Source organism: Piliocolobus tephrosceles, chromosome 11 (genome assembly GCF_002776525.5).
Source record: "Piliocolobus tephrosceles isolate RC106 chromosome 11, ASM277652v3, whole genome shotgun sequence".
Lineage (NCBI taxonomy): Eukaryota > Metazoa > Chordata > Mammalia > Primates > Cercopithecidae > Piliocolobus > Piliocolobus tephrosceles.
The window spans coordinates 75,886,350-75,907,471 of NC_045444.1; the positions used below are offsets into that span (position 1 = coordinate 75,886,350).

General features: G+C 37.3%; 1 protein-coding gene across 10 annotated transcripts in view; it reads left to right on the forward strand.

The window, feature by feature from the left end:
* The window catches only part of PMS1 (PMS1 homolog 1, mismatch repair system component), an 89,078-nt gene extending 71,826 nt beyond the window's left edge, over positions 1-17,252 (forward strand). For 5 of the 10 annotated variants that reach the window (XM_023212417.2, XM_023212420.2, XM_023212419.2 and 2 more), the window contains 4 exons: positions 4,660-5,142; positions 9,012-9,142; positions 14,725-14,885; positions 16,885-17,252. In XM_023212417.2, coding sequence (XP_023068185.1) covers positions 4,660-5,142; positions 9,012-9,142; positions 14,725-14,885; positions 16,885-17,049 — 940 coding nt within the window. In that variant the 3' untranslated portion in view covers positions 17,050-17,252. Of the gene's footprint in view, positions 1-4,659; positions 5,143-9,011; positions 9,143-13,687; positions 13,961-14,724; positions 14,886-16,884 lie in introns of those variants that run through there. The other 5 variants (XR_002731666.2, XR_002731665.2, XM_023212421.2 and 2 more) reach the window with 5 other exon arrangements.
* Positions 17,253-21,122: the final 3,870 nt, after the last annotated feature.

The window sequence follows — 21,122 nt, forward strand, 5'->3', positions numbered from 1 at the left end:
ATAACATTTCTTCATTCAGCAGACAAGTACCGAGCACAAATTACATGCCATGCTGTGATCTCCTGTCTTTTAAATCTCACTTTTAACAGCACTGTTCTCTCAATAATATTTTTATTTCTTCACATTCCATAGTTTTCCTTGAGATTATTATATATATATAAAATAAAATTCAGTTAGTGTTTTAAGAGCATGAGACTAGAGATAACCTTAATTCTCTAGTCCCAAGTTTAAAACATTCTTAAAAAATAATCTTTTAGCAAAGTTACTTAATTTCCAACCATTACTCGCCCCTTCATTGTGAGATTTTTTGTTTCTTGGTAGAAAATAATGACAGCAAAACATTTATCACCATTTACTCTGTGCTAAGTAGTATTCTAAGTACTTGGCACACTTTAACTCATTTTATTTCTCACAACAAAACTGAGTAGATGTAGATTATCCATATGTTACAGTTGAACATAATGAGACACAGAAAGATTAAATTATTTTCATAGGTTTACAGAACTACTAAGTGGTAGAACCAAGCCAGGCTGTCTTCAGAGTCTGTGTGCTTAATCACCACACTTTGCTGAACAAATAGCAGTAGTTTCCAATTCTGGGTATGTACTGGAATCACCTGTGGGGCTCTGTAAAAACAGAGCTGCCCAATCTCAACCTAGGCCTAGAGAATTAAAAGCTCTGAGGGTGGGATCCAGGTATCACTTTTTAAGAAAAGGGGTGACATAACCGCTGTGCTAGGTCTTTGACCCCGGAAGTTTCATTTTTCTCATATTGTTGACAAAAAGATCTCTTAACTTTCTACCCAGTGTAATTTTTTTTTTTATTCTTGAGTTCTTAGAATCTATCAAGTATAATTTTTCAAACATCCATTATCTTATACCATTGAAATTGAGTTAAATTAGATGGTTTGGGTGTGTTTAGTTTATCCAAATGTATCTTTTCATTGATGACTAAAATGAGAATAAAAATATTAACAATTAGCTAATCACATACTTTCTGTTTTGTGGTTATTGTAGTGACTATAATTTCACTAGCAGTTACTAAATGAAGTATTATATACATAAATTTTCTTTTGTGTTATTCGGGAATTGTTTATTCTATGTTGATGTTAAAGCAGATTTATAAGGAACTCTTCAGATCTGGAATTAATCCATTTCTTTATTCATCCTCTCTTAGAAATTCTGATTGCTTGTGGCTCAACGCTTTCTTAAAAAATTTTTTTTTTTTTAGCTGGGTAAAATTTACCTAATGTGAATTGCAGAGATGTTAACGGTGTAATCTGATGTATTTTCATACATGTCTACACACACATAAACATCACCCCAGACAAAATAGAGAACATCTCCATCATCCCAGAATGGTTCCTCATGCCACCTCTCAGCCAGTGTAGTTCTTCTTCTTTTTTTTTTTTTTTTAATCAAAGAGTAATATTCAGTTGTATAAATATACCAAAATATGTTTATTCAGTCTCCAGTTGATGGACATTTGGGTTGTTTCCAGTTTGGGGCTATTATGAGTAAAATTGTTTACTTTCCGAATATTTGGGGCTTTTCCGGATATTTTATTTCTAATTTAAGTGTTTCATGGATAGAGAAAATGCTAAGTTAGATTTCAGTCTTTTGAAAAGTAATGAGAATTAAGGCCCAGTGTATGTTCTATCTCAACAAATGTTCCATGTTCACTTAAAAAGAATCAGGATTCTCCAGTTGCTAGATGGTAGTGTTCCAAAATGTTAAGTATTAAGTAGTTGATAATATTGCTAAAATCTTCTATAGCTTTGAGGATTTTTTTTTTTTTTTTTTTTTTTTTGAGGAGGGTCTCTAGTTCTGTCAGTTACTGAGGGAGGAGTATATACTGTTGCCTGCCACTCTGGCTTCTTATGCTTACTATTTGCATGGTGTATCTTTTCCGGTCTTTTAGACTACCCCATCTTTATATTTAAAATGTAACGCTTGTAGACAAAGTTGGGTGTTACTTTTTAAATTCAGTTTGATAATCTATGCCTTTGAATTGCAATATTTAATCCATGTAATATAATATAATAATTGATATGGTTGGGTTTAGGTCTGCCATTTTCCTGTTTGTTTTCTGTTTGTCCTATCTCCATTTTGTTCTTTTGTTCCTCCTTTTTGGAGGGGAGAGGAGCCCTTTAGGGTTAAAAGAATATATTTCAGTATCTAATTTTAATTTCTTTATTGAGTTTCCATTAGTTTTTGCTTTTGTGATTACATTATGCATCCTTATCATAATCTACTTGGAGTTAAAAAAATGTAAAAACCCTGTAAGTATAATTTCACTTATATTTGGTGTCACTCTCCTTAATTGTGCACACGTACTGGCAACTAATTCTTAATCTGAAAACGTCTATTTCATCTTCATTTTTGAAGGACTTTTTAAAAATGATACAGCTGGATTCTGGGTTCTTTTGCCACTTAAAAGATTTCACTGTTGACCAGGCACAGTGGCTCACGCCTGTAATCCCAGCACTTTGGGAGGCAGAGGCAGGTGGATCACCTGAAGTCAGAAGTCTGAGACCAGCCTGGCCAACATGGTGAAACCCCCTCTCTACTAAAAATACAAAATTAGCTGGGGGTGGTTGTGCACACCTCTAATCCCAGCTACTCTGGAGGCTGAGGCAGGAGAATCGCTTAGAACCTGGAAGGCAGAGGTTGCAGTGAGCTGAAGTCGTGCCACTGCACTCTAGCCTAGAGGACAGAGGGAGACTCTGTCTCAAAAAAAAAAAAAAAAAAAAAAAAAGATTTCACTGTCATCTGCCTCTGCATTGCTCTTTATGATATCCATTATTTTTGCTGTTTCCTCTTTGTACTTTTTTTTCCTATTTTCAGGATTTTATCTTAACCTTTGGTTTTCAGTGGTTGAATGTAATATACCTACCTGTGAATTTCTTTGCATTTATTCTCTTGGGAGGTTTGCTGACCTTCTTGCATCTGTAAGTTGTATTTCTCCAAGTTTGCTGATTATCAACCCTAATTTCTTCACATTTTATTTTCTTTCCCAGTTTTCCATTGTTTATCTGGGACTCCCAAGACATATATATTAGATTGTTTGTTTTGCCTTAGGTCACTGCAATGCTTTTCCGGTTGTCTTCACTTTTCTGTGAAAACAACACATTTTATCATTTCTATTGATCTGTCTTCAGCTTTACTGACTCTTTCTTTTGCCATCTTTCTATCTGCTGTTAAGCCTACCCAGTGAATATTTAATTTCTGTTACTGTATTTTTTAGGTCTAGAATTTCCATTGTATTTTTTTGTATAATTTCCACTAATCTGTTGAGATTCCCCCTTCTATTCTCTCATGATAATCTTTTAATACCTTAAACATTTATTAAATCTGTTTTTAAGTGGTTTTTTTGGTAATATTGACATCTGGGTCATCTTGAGGTTGGCTTCTACTGACCACTTTTTCTTTTGACCATGACTCACATTTTCTTGTTTTATTTGTTAGAGTGGTAACTTTTGATTGTATAGCAGGCATTGTGGGTGGTATGCTTAAAATTCTAGATTCTGTTATCCTCTTCTGAAAAGTGCTGATTTTTGTTCTACCAGGTATTTAAATTACTAACAGATCACCTTGAGCTTATGGAGGTTTTGTTTTATACTTTGTTAAGGAGAAACTGTTTCAATTTTGTTCTTGGTCCCAGGGCAACTTCCTTAGTTTAGGACATAGGTTTTTTATCCTAAGATGTGGCCCTCTTCCAGTTTTAATTGAAAGCCCAAAGTGTTTACCAGGCCATGAAACTGTGGAATTCAGATTCCAAACGTTTCCCCTGCAATGGGCAGCAGCTGTAATCTCTGTTCAGCTCATTTAGCCTTCTGATGGTTGTTTTTCTTTGGGTTCCCACACATGGAATTTTCTGGGATTTCCTTTCTCAATTTTCAGTTGTTCTGGAAGCAGATAGCTCTGTGTCCTGGTGACTCAGGCTAATAAGAGTGCAACTTTCTGATTGAGTTTTGACCACCCTAGTCCCCCTTAACACTGAGGACTGCCCTCTGGTTAGAAGTCCTATAAATGCGGGACTCTTGTCTCTTTTTTCACTCCCCAAGGAGTGAATCCATTCTAATTTCTTCCTGCTTTTAGCTGTTCTTCAGTGCCTACTTTAGATAATTGAGAGTTGTTTGTTTGTTTGTGTACTTGTTGTTGTTTTCTTTTTTTCTTTTTGTTGTTTTTTTTTTTTGAGACAGTCTTGCTCTGTCGCACAGGTTGGAGTGCAGTGGCGCGATCTCGGTTCATTGCAACTTCTGCCTCCTGGGTTCAAACAATTCTCATGCCTCAGCCTTCCCAGTAGCTGGGACTACAGGTGCACATCAACATGCCTGGCTGACATTTGTGTTTTTAGTAGAGACAACGTTTCGCCATTTTGGCCAGGCTAGTCTTAAACTCCTGATGTCAGGTGATCTGCCCGCCTCGGCCTCCCAAAGTGCTGTGATTACAGGCATGAACCATCACCATGCCTGGCCAATAACTGATTTTTATATTTTGTTCAGTGTTTATCATAGTTATATTGAGGAGTTAGTCTAATACATGTTCCTTTGTCATTATTATACCTGGAATACCAGTTCTTTAGTTTTATAAAATTAAGATGGTTAATATATTTCTGATTATGATCTCATTAATTCTATTTTATTTCTGTTCTTAGATATGAAGAGAAGGCTACTAAAGACTTGGAACGATACAATAGTCAAATGAAGAGAGCCATTGAACAGGAGTCACAAATATCATTAAAAGATGGCAGAAAAAAGATAAAACCCACCAGTGCATGGAATTTGGCCCAGAAGCACAAGTTGAAAACCTTATTATCTAATCAACCAAAACTTGATGAACTCCTTCAGTCCCAAATTGAAAAAAGGAGTCAAAATATTAAAATGGTACAGATCCCCTTTTCTATGAAAAACTTAAAAATAAATTTTGAGAAACAAAAGAAAGTTGACTTAGAAGAGAAGGATGAACCTTGCTTGATCCACAATCTCAGATTTCCTGATGCATGGCTAATGACATCCAAAACAGAGGTAATGTTATTAAATCCATACAGAGTAGAAGAAGCCCTGCTATTTAAAAGACTTCTTGAGAATCATAAACTTCCTGCAGAGCCACTGGAAAAGCCAATTATGTTAACAGAGAGGTATGATGATACAATCTTTTTTAAATGTAAAAATATTTATTATAATAGTTCATACTAGATTAGAAATTGAAGGTAGAAGGTTGAGAATGGTTCCTAGTAAGGATTAGTGGTATTTATTTATTTATTTTAATCTTTTAAAAATGTGATTTCTAGGCTGGGCACGGTGGCTCACGCCTGTAATCCCAGCACTTTGGGAGGCCGAGGTGGGTGGATCACGAGGTCAGGAGTTCAAGACCAGCCTGGCCAACATGGTGAAACCCTGTCTCTACTAAAAATACAAGAATTAGCCAGGTATGTTGGCATGCACCTGTAGTCCCAGCTACTTGGCAGGCTGAGGCAGGAGAATCGTTGAACCTGGGAAGTGGAGGTTGCAGTGAGCTGAGGCTGTGCCATTATACTCCAGCCTGGGTGACAGAGCAAGAGTCTGTCTCAAAAAAAAAAAAAATTTTTTTTAATTAAAATAAAAATTAAAAAAAAAATATATATATATATATTTGATTTCTAATCTTTAATGGAATTGTTTATAAATAATATTAGAATACTCTGGATAGTTCACTTCTACATTTAATAAATATTAAGCTCATTTCTCTTGTACATTAGTGACTTCTCTAGGGTAATTTTGAAGTTAGATTGCCATGACTTTATTCCATTATGTACTCATTGTTTTAACATTTTCAAACACATAATAAAATATAAATATACAATGCATACCTTTATCAGTAATTATCCAAGACTTTGCCACATTTGCTTTACCTTTCTATACAGTATATAAACATACATTTTCGTTCCTTTGCCAAAGTAGTTTAGAACAATTCCCCTTCCTACATCTTTCAATATATCTCTCTCAAAAAATGGCTGTTTTCTCACCTAACCATAATACCTTTTTCATACCTTAAATAATAATAATTCCTCATTATCTCAAAATACCTTTTTTCCAGTTTTTAAAAAAATTTATATTTAATTTGTATCTAAACAAGATCCACATACTGCATTTGGTTATCTTGTTTATATATCTTAAAAATCATTCTATTATTGTAGATACTGAGTCATTTGTTCAGTGGAATGTTCTGTTGTCTGTATTTGCTTTCTTATGGTGTTCAGCTTCTCTCCCCCATGTTTAATTGGGGTTTAGCTCAGGAGGGCTGCATAGATTTAGATTCTACTTTCTGATGAATCTACTTAATAGGTTGTCTGTGTGCTTCATATTTCATCACATTAAAAGGCACTATCACTAGGTTCAGCTAATGACAGCCTGTCTTTCACTGGAAAGTTTCTCATCAACCTTTCCATGTAATGGTGCCATTCATTGATGATTTTTGCCTGAAATAATTTTATATTGGTTGTAATATAGGGTATTTCCTTTTCCTGGTTTATATGATTACATTGCTTTCTGTAAAAATAAATAACCTTGGATGACAAAGCCTGGGGAGACAAAAATAAATTTAAAGATTAAAAAATAAATAACGACTAACCTATTAACATTTCCCTTTTTTAACTTAATATTTCTTTTTCTGTCAGACACGGGTGGAACAGAATCATGACAAAAATAATAAAAACCTGAAGTTTAAAAAGATATAATTTGTTCCCTAGGACACATCATTAGATAACTGTTTCAGAACTTCCAAGAATAAAGCAGAAATCATTTATAAAATGTGTTGAAACTCTTGTTAAAGACACTGCCATCATTGGAGGAGAAAAAAACAGGGACAGAATACAGAAAAACATCTGTTAAGTCTTCCTTTTTAAATAAGGAAACAGCAACCACGTTAACCAAAATCCAGTATCTTTCATGGTATTCTCTTGAGATTGGCTTAGGAAACTGTCAGAGGAACAATTAGAAAATAGTACCTTAGGCTACATTCAAACAGTTTAAACACCTGATGGTGCTTTTCTCTTCCCTAAAAAAGAGCTAGGGTACATCTGAATTTTTAGACTTGACTGCTTTTCTGAATGGCATTTGTAAACTTCATTTAAATTTCAAAAATATTTTTGCGCTTTTTCAAATTACAGGTTTTTAAAAATATTTTTCTGGCCGGGCGCGGTGGCTCAAGCCTGTAATCCCAGCACTTTGGGAGGCCGAGACAGGCGGATCACGAGGTCAGGAGATCCAGACCATCCTGGCTAATACGGTGAAACCTCGTCTCTACTAAAAAATACAAAAAACTAGCCGGGCGACGAGGCGGGCGCCTGTAGTCCCAGCTACTCGGGAGGCTGAGACAGGAGAATGGCGTGAACACGGGAGGAGGAGCTTGCAGTGAGCTGAGATCCGGCCACTGCACTCCAGCCTGGGCGGCAGAGCAAGACTCCGTCTCACAAAAAAAAAGAAAAAAGAAAAATATTTTTCTATGTGATGTTCTGTTCTTCAAAAAACAAATACATTAAAAACTATTATTTTGGGACCATATTGGCCTCAAAAAATATCTTTCTTAATTGAGCATAAACAGGAATAAAGATTAATTCAAAATAGTTTTTCTTCCTTCTTTTGGAATATGGCATCCCATCACAGTTAATGATGTAAGTTTTTCATAACTGAGTCATGGACTAATTTATCCCACAATGCAACAATGTGGACAGGGTAATTGTAGGTTGAGCTTAGTTTTCTTGCCAGAGTTCTAATGCTATTTGTGTAACTTACCTCTGAATGGAATAATTTAGCTATCTATAAAGTATAAAGTAAGGGCTTAATAATGATAACCTTAATGATGGCTAATATTTATTGAACATTTACTCTATGATAGGAACTTGGCAAAGTTTTTTCATGATCTTCACATCAACTTTATGAGGTAGATAATATCCACATTTTATAGCTGAGGAAACTGAAATGTAGTAGTTAAATAACTTACCTAGGCTCACATAGACAGTAAATAAGCCGTATGTCCAAGATTACAGTCTAGACAGTTTAACTATGGAGTCTGCACCATTAATTGCTATACAGTATCATAATCATCACCACCACCACCATCCCTACTGTCTCTCAGATCGATTTTTAGGATATTGGTTAGATGAAGCAGAGTACATGTGATATATAGCCAAAGCTCTTCTCTATTATATCAGCTGTCACAGCCATTGGAGTCTTCAACCATTCAGAGCTGATAAGCAAAGATATCAGTGTAGTGGAGTACAGAACAGTGCCTTGCATACCTAGGACAGTATCTGCCACAGGGTGGGCACTCAAATATTCATTGAAGGAGTGGCAAAATGGTAACTATTCATATCAACCCCAACAGACACCTTTTTGCAGTGACTAACACATCCTGACCAAGCCTAAAACCAATATGTGCGGTTGATTTGTACCCCGGATAACCTTTGGCTTCCTCAAATTTTTACACCACTTAGAATCATTTCATATACCACCTCTGGGAAACATGCCAGACCTGCAGTAGACTGAAGAAAGCTCTCCCAAACTCTAAATTGATTAATTTATTAGTTCCTAGAAGAAAGAGATACATGTTTATCTTTTTGTTAAAGAAGAAACTTTGAATAGCAATTGAAAATTTGGCAAGGATGGACCACCTAACTTGACAGTGTATTAAATTGTGTTTGTTTTGAAGGAATAGAATGAAATTATTTATAAAGTTTTCATTTGTATTATATTTAGAGAACACCATTTTTAAATTTCCACATTCAATTTGTAACATTGTAGAAGACAGACTGTCTTCTTTCTGTTCCTTCTTTCTGTGTACTGTGTGCAGTATTTTATAAAATATTAACAGAAATGTAAAACAGTGGTTTTTCATAGAGTTACTTATACCTTTGTATTTTGGTTAATGATGATAACACTTGTCAAAGGGCCCTAGGATTAACTTTTTCCCATAAACCCTCTTATTTTGTGTTTTTAATAAGTTAAAGGGCCATAATTTCTTTTTCAGTCTTTTTAATGGATCTCATTATTTAGACGTTTTATGTAAAATGACAGCAGATGACCAAAGATACAGTGGATCAACTTACCTGTCTGATCCTCGTCTTACAGCGAATGGTTTCAAGATAAAATTGATACCAGGTATGATAGTGTGGTTTAATATTTTCTGATGTGGAAAAATTAGTCTTGTTCCAAGAGTTACATTTGGGTTTCATGATTTACAGATATGGTGGTATATTTTTGTCTCACCAATGTCAGCTATGTTAAAACATTTATTTCAACACATCACCTCTGCCTGAAACAAGCCAGTTTGGCATCTCTTTTAGTCCGATGCTTTGCATTTGCATTTGCATAACTAATCAGATAGTTTTATTGTAATTTTTGTTATCCTTTGACAAAATATTCAAACTGCCTGCTTTGTTTAAATTATTAAAATACTCCTTTAGATAATGAAACAGAAACATGTAGGGCATTGTAATTGCCTAACAAAAGTGGACATCTTTGCTTTTTAAAAAGCACTTGCTTGTTTTGCCAGTTAGACGTGCAACATCAGCAGTTGTGCTATCTGGAGTATGGATTATTCAGTTCCGTGGCTTTGCTAAAAGATTGATAACCCTCTTTGCTCAGTATGGAAATCCATTGGGTGGATTTAAAAAAAAAGAAAAGAAAATCCATCTGGCTAGAGGCTTCAGTTTTCCTGGCTGGCACCTTCTCTGTTCTGTTATAGTTTCCATACTCAACTGCCTTCTGCCCTACCTTCTGTTAATTTTTCTTCATCTGATATCAAAGGGGTACAGTGGAACCGTGAGGAAGGACTCCACTGTCTCCCTTCCTGCCTCCAAACTTGTCACACTCAAAATATAGAAAAACAGAATTCACCCAAAACAACATTTGAAGATTTTTAAAGGAATGCTTTACTGAGATACGAAAATAAGTAAAAACAATGTACAAAAGCATAGAGCTGGGTATATACAGAAAATACTTTGGTGTCCCAAACATAAACTAATTTTACTTGATTTTTGTGATTTTTAAGGATACCTAACCTAAGCTTCTTACCTCCTACCTCAATTCTATTAGTCCAAATCCCAGCACTGCCATTTAAAAAGAATGTGTTTTGGGGAAAGTCACCTGGCCTAACTGTGTCTTCATTCATAACAACTAATAATTATTATGTAGAAAGGATAACTGTCCTTTCTTACCTCCCACTCAATTCCAAGAGCATGTTTTTTTTTTTTTGTTTGTTTGTTTTTGAGCTACCCAGTAAGTTTATATCAGATGGAAAAATTGAGGCACAGAAGTTAAGTTTGCTCAAGGGGACACAGTTATTGGTAAAACCAGAATTTGAACCTAGGCAATCTGCCTTTAAAGCCTAGGTCTTAACTCATTTATCATATTGCCTTCCTGTCAAAATTTAGATATTTACTCCATGAAGTATTTGTGAGCATTATCCAAGGTAACAAATCAGTGAGCATGGTACATGGCAATGGGAGATGCTCACATATTCTCTTTTCTTACCATCCTTCAGCCCCCTTTCACAGGCTTGCAGTCATCTCTTTCAGTCTTCCTAGAACTATTTCTTCCTCAGGGTCCCTGGCATCTTAACATTTATGTGAAGTGAATTTACTTGAAGCAAGGGATGGGTGGGGGTGTATGTGTTTTATTCTCAACTTAATGTTTTTCTAATTAACTATGTGGTGTTGGTGGCAGGTACCGGTTTTTTCATGAAAGATATTAAACAGGCCGGGCGTGGCGGCTCATGCCTGTAATCCTAGCACTTTGGGAGGCTGAGGCGGGTGGATCACCTGAGGTCAGGGGTTCAAGACCAGCCTGGCCAACATGGCGAAACCCTGTCTCTACTACAAAATACAAAAATTAGTCGGGCATGATAGCGGGTGCCTATGATCCCAGCTACTTGGGAGGCTGAGGCGGGAGAATCGCTTGAACCGAGGAGGCAGAGGTGACAGTGAGCCAAGATCGCGCCACTGCACTCCCCACTGCGCAACAGAGTGAGACTCCATCTAAAAAAAAAAAAAGAAAAGAAAGAAAGATATTAAACAGCAGGTTGTTGTTTTAAGGATAACTGTCCTTTCTTACCTCCCACTCAATTCCAAGAGCATGTTTTTTTTTTTTTTTTTTTTTTTTTTTTTTGAGTTACCCAGTAAGTTTATATCTGACAGATGCTTTCAGCTCTTAGCTTGTAGGTAGTATTTTTAAAATCTTATTGAATGCCTAATACTTTCCATAGCGTCAAAGATGCAGAAATGATTAAGTCACCTGCAAACTGACTTGATTTGATCAGAATTAACTTTACTTAGATAATCATAAGCATTATTTCCCTTGTCAGTATCAGAGCAAGTTAAAGATAATTATGTTTTCTTTCATTTCTTGGTTTTTTCATTTTTTTAAATTAGGTTGTATTTTCTTAACAGTTCTGTCTTGTGAGAGTATTGTTGCATTTTACTAACTTTGAATCAACAGTTTGCCTGTAGTCACAGTACATCTTTGGATAAGGATAAAAGCATTTGAAAGGGAAGGAATACATCTGGCTTTGAGAGACAAGATTCTCAATGTGACTCTAAGAACTTTGCATGCTAATGGGAATAGCTTTCTGTCCTGCATCAATAAGAATTCCATATTTTAGGAAGTGAAAACTTGTCAAACCACTTACTCATTTGATGTATTTTCCCTGAAAATTGGTAAGCATTTCACAGTATTTTATGGAAACTTTTCAAGGGTTATTGTTACATAGTTCCAATGTCTCTAACTTTTCCGTATCTGAATTTTACAAACCCAGAAGTTAAAATATTGCTCAATTTCCTTATTTGTTGCCAAGTACCTTTTACCCATTTCCACTAGGAATTCTGTGAAATGTGTATAATTTTCCAGGGCAAATGTAATTAGTATTAGACTTTTCATTCTAATCATACTGTAAAAGATTTAAAACTACCAATAGTGAAAAAAATCACTTAGACTGATATTTTTGGCAATTTTCATATCTATATAAATAGTTAAAAGAGATGTGAACTAGAATATTCTGCTACTACTTTTTGCCTACCACACACAGTTTTGAGTTCCATTTACGTTTCCGCTGTTGCTCAAACTCATTTCATTTCCACTGTTAGTCTGTGTTTCTATAAAGGAATACCTGAGACTGTGTAAGACTCAGGTAGACCTGAGACTAAAAGAAATGACCACAAGCCTTCTTTATAAAGAAAAGAAGTTTATTTGGCTCATAGTTCTGCAAGCTCTACATGAAGCATAGTGCCAGCATCTGCTTTCTTTTTACATATAAGTTCCAAGTTTAAGTCATTTCTTTGCTCCCATATCTGATGATAGCCATGCCACTTCTTGAACGATTTGCTGCTTAGAAACTTCTTTCACTAGATAGTGAAATGAAAAAGTGATGACCTGGGTTATCACTCTTAAATTCAAACTTCCACAGATCCTAAGGGCAAAGGTGTCCAATCTTTTGGCTTCCTTGGGACACATTGGAAGAACTGTCTTGGGCCACACATAAAATATACTAACACTAACAATAGCGCATGAGCTTTAAAAAAAAAAAATTGCAAAAATGTCTCCATGTTTTAAGAAAATTTACAAATTTGTGTTGGGCCGCATTCAAAGCTGTTCTGGGCCACATGTGGCCCACAGACCACAGGTTAGACAAGCTTGCCCTAGGGCATGGACACAGTGCAGCCAGAATCCTTGCGGGGACATAAAAAGGGTGACCTTTACTCCAGTTTCCAATAAATTCCTCAATATCATCTGAGACTTTGTCAGCCTTTCACTGTCCATATTTCTGTCAGCATTTTAGTCACAACCATTTAACCAGTTTCTAAGAAGTTCCAAACTTTCCCTCATCTTCCTGTCATCTTCTGAGCTTTCAAACTCTTCCAACCTCTGCTCTTACCCAGCTCCAAAACCACTTCTACATCTTCAGTTATCTTTATAGCAGTGCCCCACTCGTCAGTACTAATTTTCTGTGTTAGTTCATTTGTGTTGCTATAAAAGAATACCTGAGACTAGGTAATGTATAAAGAAATGAGGTTTATTTGGCTCATAGTTCTGCAAGCTGTACATGAAGCATAGTGCTAGCGTCTGCTTCTGGTAAGGGTCTCAGGAAGCTTACAATCATGGCAGAAGGCAACAAGGAGCCAGCATGTCACATGGCAAAAGAGGGAGCAAGAGAGAGATGCCAGGCTCTTTTAAACAACCAACTCTTGTGTGAACTACCACAGAGACCTCACTTATTACCATGGGGATGGCACCAAGCCATTCATGATGGATCTGCCCCATGACCCAATGCACCTCCCACTAGGCCCACCTTTAACAGTAGAGGTCACATTTCGACATGAAATTTGGAGGGGACACACATCTAAACCATAGCATCTCACTTCATTGATCTCTGTATCTCATCCCTTAATGCTTGATAATATAATATTATATATTATTCTCCAGTTATTCTCTGGGAAGAATGTTTAGGATACCGTCTCTATAGTCTACCAGCACTGCATCTGCCAGCCAGGTCAAGGATCTAGTCTGTAATTGGGAACAGGTAAGGGATTGGATTACTGAAGTCTCAGGATCTGAAACTCTTCAAGTTATATCACATCTCTTTTTAAAAATTAATCCATTGATAGCTACTACTTATCCAAGATTGGACTGTCTCTTTTCTTTTAATTCCAGGTAGCATTATGTGGACTTCATGAAAGAACACTGTTACACAGATACAGCCAAAGAAGACAAATATCTGCTATTTTCCAAAAACATGCATTCTAAAGCCAAATCTGATGCCTTGAAATATGTGCTGTTATGGATTATGTACCCAGTTACCCAATCCTGTAGCTAGTTTTTAGTTTTATTTTATTTTTTGAGATGGATTCTCACTCTCTCACCCAGGCTGGAGTGCAGTGGCACGATCTCAGCTGACTGCAACCTCTGCCTCCCAGGATCAAGTGATCCTCCCATTTCAGCTTCCGTAGTAGCTGGGACCACAGGCACGTACCACCACACCCGTCTAATTTTTTGTGTGTATTTTTGGTAGATACAGGGGTCTTACCATGTTGGCCAGGCTGGTTTCAAACTCCTAATGTTGTGACCTGCCTGCCTCGGCCTCCCAAAGTGCTAGGATTGCAGGTGTGAGCCACTGTGCCCAGCCATTTAGTTTTGTTTTAATTACTAAGAGTAATTTAAGTAACATTTAACATGTCAGTTTTATTTGTCCTATTAAAATATTTTGAACAAACAGTATTTTCTTCTAATTAATAATATCTCCATAAATTACTGTGTGACTGTTTTTATAATTTGTAACTTAAAATCACAGAAATAATTCAGGCATTTAGATATTAAAATGGTAGGGTAGAATTTGAAGAGCAGCAGTTGTTAAAACACTTAAACCAGTTTTATTTTCATAAATATCATGGGACTCCATTTTCTCTCCAAAGCAAGAAATGATCTAAACAAATGTAAGGAACAGAACAGCAATAACTGGGATTAAATTAAATTATGTAAAGCACATGTGGTGTCAATGAGCACTTATGACTTAATGTGAGATCCTATGGGAAATTACTATTTGTTCTCCAACTAAGGAACAAAACTTTGTCTGACTATATTAAATTCTAATGAGGGTTCACTAAATGTTTTAGCAGCAATTTTTGTTTTTAATGGACATGTTCTGGAATATAAACTTAACTGTGTGTGTGTGTGTGTGTGTTTTCTTTCAGGAGTTTCAATTACTGAAAATTACTTGGAAATAGAAGGAATGGCTAGTTGTCTCCCATTCTATGGAGTAGCAGATTTAAAAGAAATTCTTAATGCTATATTAAACAAAAATGCAAAGGAAGTTTATGAATGTAGACCTCGCAAAGTGATAAGTTATTTAGAGGTATGCATTATTTTATATATATGTTAGTGTATACAGGGGTCCCAACTCCTGGGCCAAGCCAGTTAGGAACCAGGCCACACAGCAGGAGGTGAGCAGCCTGCCAGCAGGCATCACCACCTGAGGTCCACCTTCTGTCAGATCAGTGGCAGCATTAGATTCTCATGGAAGCACAAACCCTATTGTGAACTGTGCATGCGAGGGATCTAGGTTGTGCACTTCTTGTGGAATAATTTCCTGAAACCATCCCCACCCGCCAACTGTGGAAAAACTGTCTTCCATGAAACCGGTCCCTGGTGCCAAAAAGCTTGGGTACTGCTGCTGATTCTATATAGAGAGGTATTATAGATTGGCCAGACTTTAAGATACTTGTTTCTTAAAATAGTAAATTATTTCCAAATAGTAGAATATTTTCTGTAAGTTTTATTATGTAATTGCAAGGAGAACACTATTATAAAAAAGAACACTCCATTAAAAGTTTCACATCATAGACTGTGATAAACTCTATCATGGATTCTTACCATAACATTTTCTTGGGTACGTATTGAGGAAAGACCTTATAAATGAGATATTCTGCAGTGAAGTTCTGTTTTAAAAAACGTTTCATAAATAATCCTCTTAGAAGGGATTTAAAATAATTCTACCTTTATATCACATACTTGTCTAAAAAGTATTGTAATATAATTCTAAGTCCTGATCTCATCAAGAGCAGTAGAAGGGAAGGGAAGTGAAAGATACGAATCTTTGAATAAGTGGAAATTTTCATTTTTGTGACAGTATTCACCACAAAAGAGAAATGTAACAGTGGTTTAAAAAAAAAAAAAAAGGATTAAGGAAGGTTATAAACATTAAAATGTCCATAATTTTTATGTAAACTTTAAAAAAATTTTTTCTTAATCATTAGAACCTATGAAATTTTAGGTGAACTTGAGAGAAGTTATGTTGATACATGTGGTGAAAGAGTAGAAGTTACCTGCTGAGAGTGGAGGGGTTGTGGGAAGGCGTTGGTAATTTTAGTACAGTAATAAAGATCTGAAAATAAGAGCTGTAGGTACTATAAGAGAAGGTTAAATAAACAGGAATAAGATTTCCAGGTGTCATTGAGGGCTCGTAAGAGTAAACATTTGTATTGAATCCAGCCAGGACAGTTTTGTGACTCAACAATGCTTAGTAGAATTTGTCCAAGTGTAAATCAAAACACCAATTCCTCACCCTATCCTAGAGGGTGCCTAATTTCCTTTTCCTGTTCCTCTCTCTTGAACAACTATGTTGCACCCACATTGAACATTGTTTCTCTTCTGTCTGCCTGAGATGTTTTTCTTTCCCCATGATCTTTCCATTAAGGTTTCTTATTTATTTTTGTTTATTTGCGACAAGGTCTTGCTCAAAAGCTGGAGTGCAGTGGCATGATCACAGCTCACTGCAGTCTTGACCTTCAGGCTCAAGTGATCCTCCTGCCTCAGCCTCCCATGTAGTTGGGACTACAAGCATGCCCCACCATGCCCAGCTTTTTTTTTTCGTAGAGACTGGGTCTCAGTGTTGCCCAGGCTGGTCTCGAACTCCTGGCCGCAAGCAGTTCTCCTGCCTTCGTCTCCCAAAGTGTTGAGATTACAGGTCTAAGCCACCGCACCCAGCCTCGTTCCTTGTTTAAATTCAAGCTTAAAGCTATCTCCTCAAGTAATCTTTTTCCAGCTCTACAATCACTCTGTTATGTGGCCCAGTTTAATTTTGTGCATTATTTATTGACTAAAATGTTCTGTCTTTTGTCTGTTTTCTATTTCTCTGCACTAAAATGTAAATTGCACAAGAGCAAGGGTCTTGGTTTTTGGTTTGCCACGACATCCCTAGAGCTGACAATGTAATTGATACTTAACAAATATTTGTTGAGTGAATTCATAATAAGATGAAAATAATCAATATTCTGTTTTCCTTTTTGCCAGGATAACATGTTTTCTGCTTCAGGGTATATCATGGTAAAATGTGTGACTTTCCCTTTGGACAGGGAGAAGCAGTGCGTCTATCCAGACAGTTACCCATGTACTTATCAAAAGAGGACATCCAAGACATTATCTACAGAATGAAGCACCAATTTGGAAATGAAATTAAAGGGTGTGTTCATGGTCGCCCATTTTTTCATCATTTAACCTATCTTCCAGAAACTACATGATTAAATAATGTTTAAGAAGATTAGTTACCATTGAAATTGGTTCTGTCATAAAACAGCATGAGTCCAGTTTTAAATTATCTTCGTATTATGTGTCATATGGTTATTTTTTAAATGAGGATTCACTGACTTGTTTGTATATTGTAAAAAGTTCCATGTATTGTAGATAATGTAAATAAATATAAAAAACTAATATAGACTATTCATTTTATTCTCAAGAACCAGCCGTCGTCATAATTATGAGTTGTAGGCTCAAAATTGGAAAATAGGTAGTACTGTTGGGTGGTTATTTACTAGGTCCTCTCTGCAGGGAGAAATCAAACATCACACATACTAGCATATCTGACAGTGTCAATATTTTTTAAAGTGTGATGGAGAGAGACAGTGGGAGAAAATGAGAAAATGAAATTCAGAGGAAGAAGAAAACAAACCAGAAATTCTTCCATTAACCTCAATTTAGGGGGTAACAGATTAGATGTTGCTATCTCTTCATTATATGGTAATTATTGGATTTGGGGGTCAACTTTTATCAGAGAACATGGGAAGAACTAGATTTTTAACAGAAAACAGGTGAATTTTTTTTTTTTTTTTTTTTTTTTTTTTTTTTTGGAGACTCCCGCTCTTGTCACCCAGGCTGGAGTGCAGTGGCACGATCTTGGTTCACTGCAACCTCCACCTCCCAGGTTCAAGCGATTATCCTGCCTCAGCCTCCCAAGTAACTGGGATTACGGCTGCCCAACCCACACCTGGCTAATTTTTGTATTTTTAGTAGAGATGGGGTTTCACCATGTTGGCCAGGCTGGTCTCGAACTCCTGACCTTAGGTGATCCATCCACCTCGGCCTCCCAAAGTGCTGGGATTACAGGTATGAGCCACCGCCCCGGGCCATTAGGTGAAAATTACTGTACATATGCCCCTTCAAAAACCAGGTCCCACACTGCACCAAAATACCTTTACAAAAAGTTGAAACATGATTTTTAATGAGCATATTTGTTGCGTAAAGTAAGATATATTATACTGGATACGGTATCTCCACACTCACACCATCTCCCATAACTCTCAAAGATCATCTTGAAATTCCCAAGATCCTTGTGTTAAGTACAAATTGTGAAACCTGGATTCTGCCTTTTATCTGCCAACATCATCCTGTTTTGCATGAACCAAAATAATGCTTCCCCTGACTCTCCATTACCCCTTTTATAAATGTGGGGCCCTGCTCTGGGAGAGCTTTCTGGGAGTAATTCTTTTAAATTAACTGGGTAAACTGAGGGAAGAGAGGCTCACAGAAGCTATCAAAGATGAAATTTGCATCATTTGCACTCACGCTAAGTAAAACTGTAGACATTTTTTAGCCAATATAGCCTGTATTGGTCCTACAACTATTGTAGATGAAGAAACTCATTTTTTCTTACCAGTTATGAGTTGTGTCAAAGGTTGGTAGGAATGGCAGTAGGTATTTACCACTTATTTGCTAGACAGGCTAAGCACTTACCTTGGATGATCTCATTTAATGTTCACAATGAATTTAAACTTGTGGTTACTGTTGCGATTCTAATGCCAGAGCTCCTGTTCTTAATTACCATTATACTGCCTGCCATGAGAAGTGGGCCCTAAAGAGTTATTTGGTCAACTAAGCTTAGGTAGTTAACAGAGTATAAAACACTCCCTGACACCACTTTAACGAATGCTGAAGTAAATCAACTTCAGGTTGCAACTTTTTTTGAGACAAGTCTCGGTTTGTCGCCCAAGCTAGAGTGCAGTGGGGCGCCTCCCAGGTTCAGACGATTCTCCTGCCTCAGCCTCCCCCAAGTAGCTGGGATTACAGGCATCTGCCTCCAGGTCCAGCTAAATTTTGTATTTTTAGTAGAGGCAGGATTTCATCATGTTAGCCAGGCTGGTCTGGAGGTCCTGACCTCAAGCGATTGACCCGCCTCAGCCTCCCAAAGTGTTGGTATTACCCACTGCACCTGGCCAGCAACTTTTTCCTAACGGTGACTGGAGTAGCAGACTGGCGTGAATCGGCTTTTTGCAGAACAGAAGTGGGCTTCAGGTGAGGGTCTAGCGTCGCCCCACTAACCAATCCTGGTTCATCAGGCTAAGGGAAGCCCAGCAACCACGCAGAAGCCCGGCAGTCTCCCGCTGTCCTCCCATCCACAAATCCTTGCAACAGCCCCAGCACCACTCGCGGACCAAATGCTGGAGCTGGGAGCGGCGACAGGGAAACGCTGGCTCCCAGAATGGAGGTAACGCCCGCTGCGGCCTGGGAGGCTTACCCGAAATTAAGGGCGAGGCAAGGAGATCCGAAGGAAAAGGAAAGCCTGACCCCAAGTTACCCATTTGCCTCTTTAGGCTGGGTTGCCAGAGCCCTTGGCCTGGGAGAAGGACTCTTAAGGTTCGAGTTCTAAAGTGCTCTTTAGACCCAAGTATGTTGCTTAGGATCCCAGCCTTGGCTATAGCTACAGGGCTGACCCAAAGCCCTGCGTAAGTCAGACCTGCAGGCCCCTCTTGGATGGACATTTTGCTGGGAAGGTAGCCATCTTCGGTCTGGCCAGGCCTGGGAGGTTTTAGATATTTAACCTACTGAAAAATGTTAGAACTGTATTCAGATGAACGGATTTTTGTTACTTTCATTGGCTACGTGATTCTCTGTGATTTTCTCCGGATTTTGTGGCTCAGGTTGTAGGAATTGCCGCCCAACCCAGCACAGCCCGCATTTCTCAACTAAAAGTGTAAATAGAGCCATTTTTTCCTCTCCAAATTCTTACCTGTTTTATTTTCATCTTATGTTCTTATGTTTGCAAGCTTCCTCCAGCATTTTTTGGTGTGCGTGTGTGTGTGTGTGTGTGTGTGTGTTTTAGGGCAGGAGGGAGCAGAAGCCACTAAATAAACTTGGGCTTGGGTCTACACTGAAAACCAAACATAGGTTTAACTCTTGTAAACCAAAAAACATCTGAGATAGGTCTCAATAAATTTAGAAGTTTATTTTGTCAAAATTAAGGACATACCCGGGAGACAGGTCTGTGTGCCTTTTCCAAAGATGATTTTGAGAGCTTCAATATTTAATGCGGAAAGGTAGGCTGGAGGGGAAGGAGGGAGGATATGGTCATATTATTGAATCCACATGTTGCAAAAGAAAAGGAACAGGTAAAGGAATAGTCAGTGTATTGTCTGACACTCAGTAAATTCACATTTTACATAAGATAAGGTAAACATAGAGTAGCTACCTGTGGAGATGTTTAACGTTTTATCTGTAGCTGTCTGCTTAGGAACAAAGGAAGGGCAGTTTCTTGGATGACTCAGCTTTCAGCTTAATTTTTTCCTTTTAGCATAGTGAATTGGATCCCAAGTTTTTATTTTTGTTTCACACTCTTTACAGTACCTAATTAATGCAAAGGAAATAACACATTTGGGGAACCCAAATGTTGATCACTAACTTAACCAAAGTTACCAGGCAAATTAAGATACCAATAATGATACTAAGATATTTAAATGACTAGACTTGTTCTTGGAGTGAAGCATTTCGGGCAAGCCAATGTTCATGGATTTATAGTGGCTAAAAATAATCTTGAGGTGAGCCAACTAATTTTACAGATGAGAAAGTAGAAGCCCAAAGTGATTACATGACATACGTGAGCACACACAGCTAATCTAGTGCTCTACTAGTTCCACTTTAAATGTTTGTATTACCATGAACAAAGATAAGTCCTGAAAAAAAAATCAAATTCTACTGCAAAGCCAAATAAAAAATGACTTGAGATTGTCACCTGCTTTCTCCCTTTACAAGCATAGATAATCCAGAGTTAACTGTTAACCTTGTGAAACGAAAATAAATCTTGGCGCCTCTAAATCACTAAGCTAAAGGGAAAAGTCAAGTTGGGAACTGCTTAGGACCAACCTGCCTCCCATTCTGTTCAGTCACCCCTGTGCTCACTGAAATAAATGCATATCTGATTGGCATCTCCAAAGGGTTCTCCAAAGGAGGCAATCAGATACGCATTTATCTCTGTAAGCAGAGGGGTGACTGAATAGAATGGGAGGCAGGTTATTTCTAAGCAGTTCCCACCTTGACTTTTCCC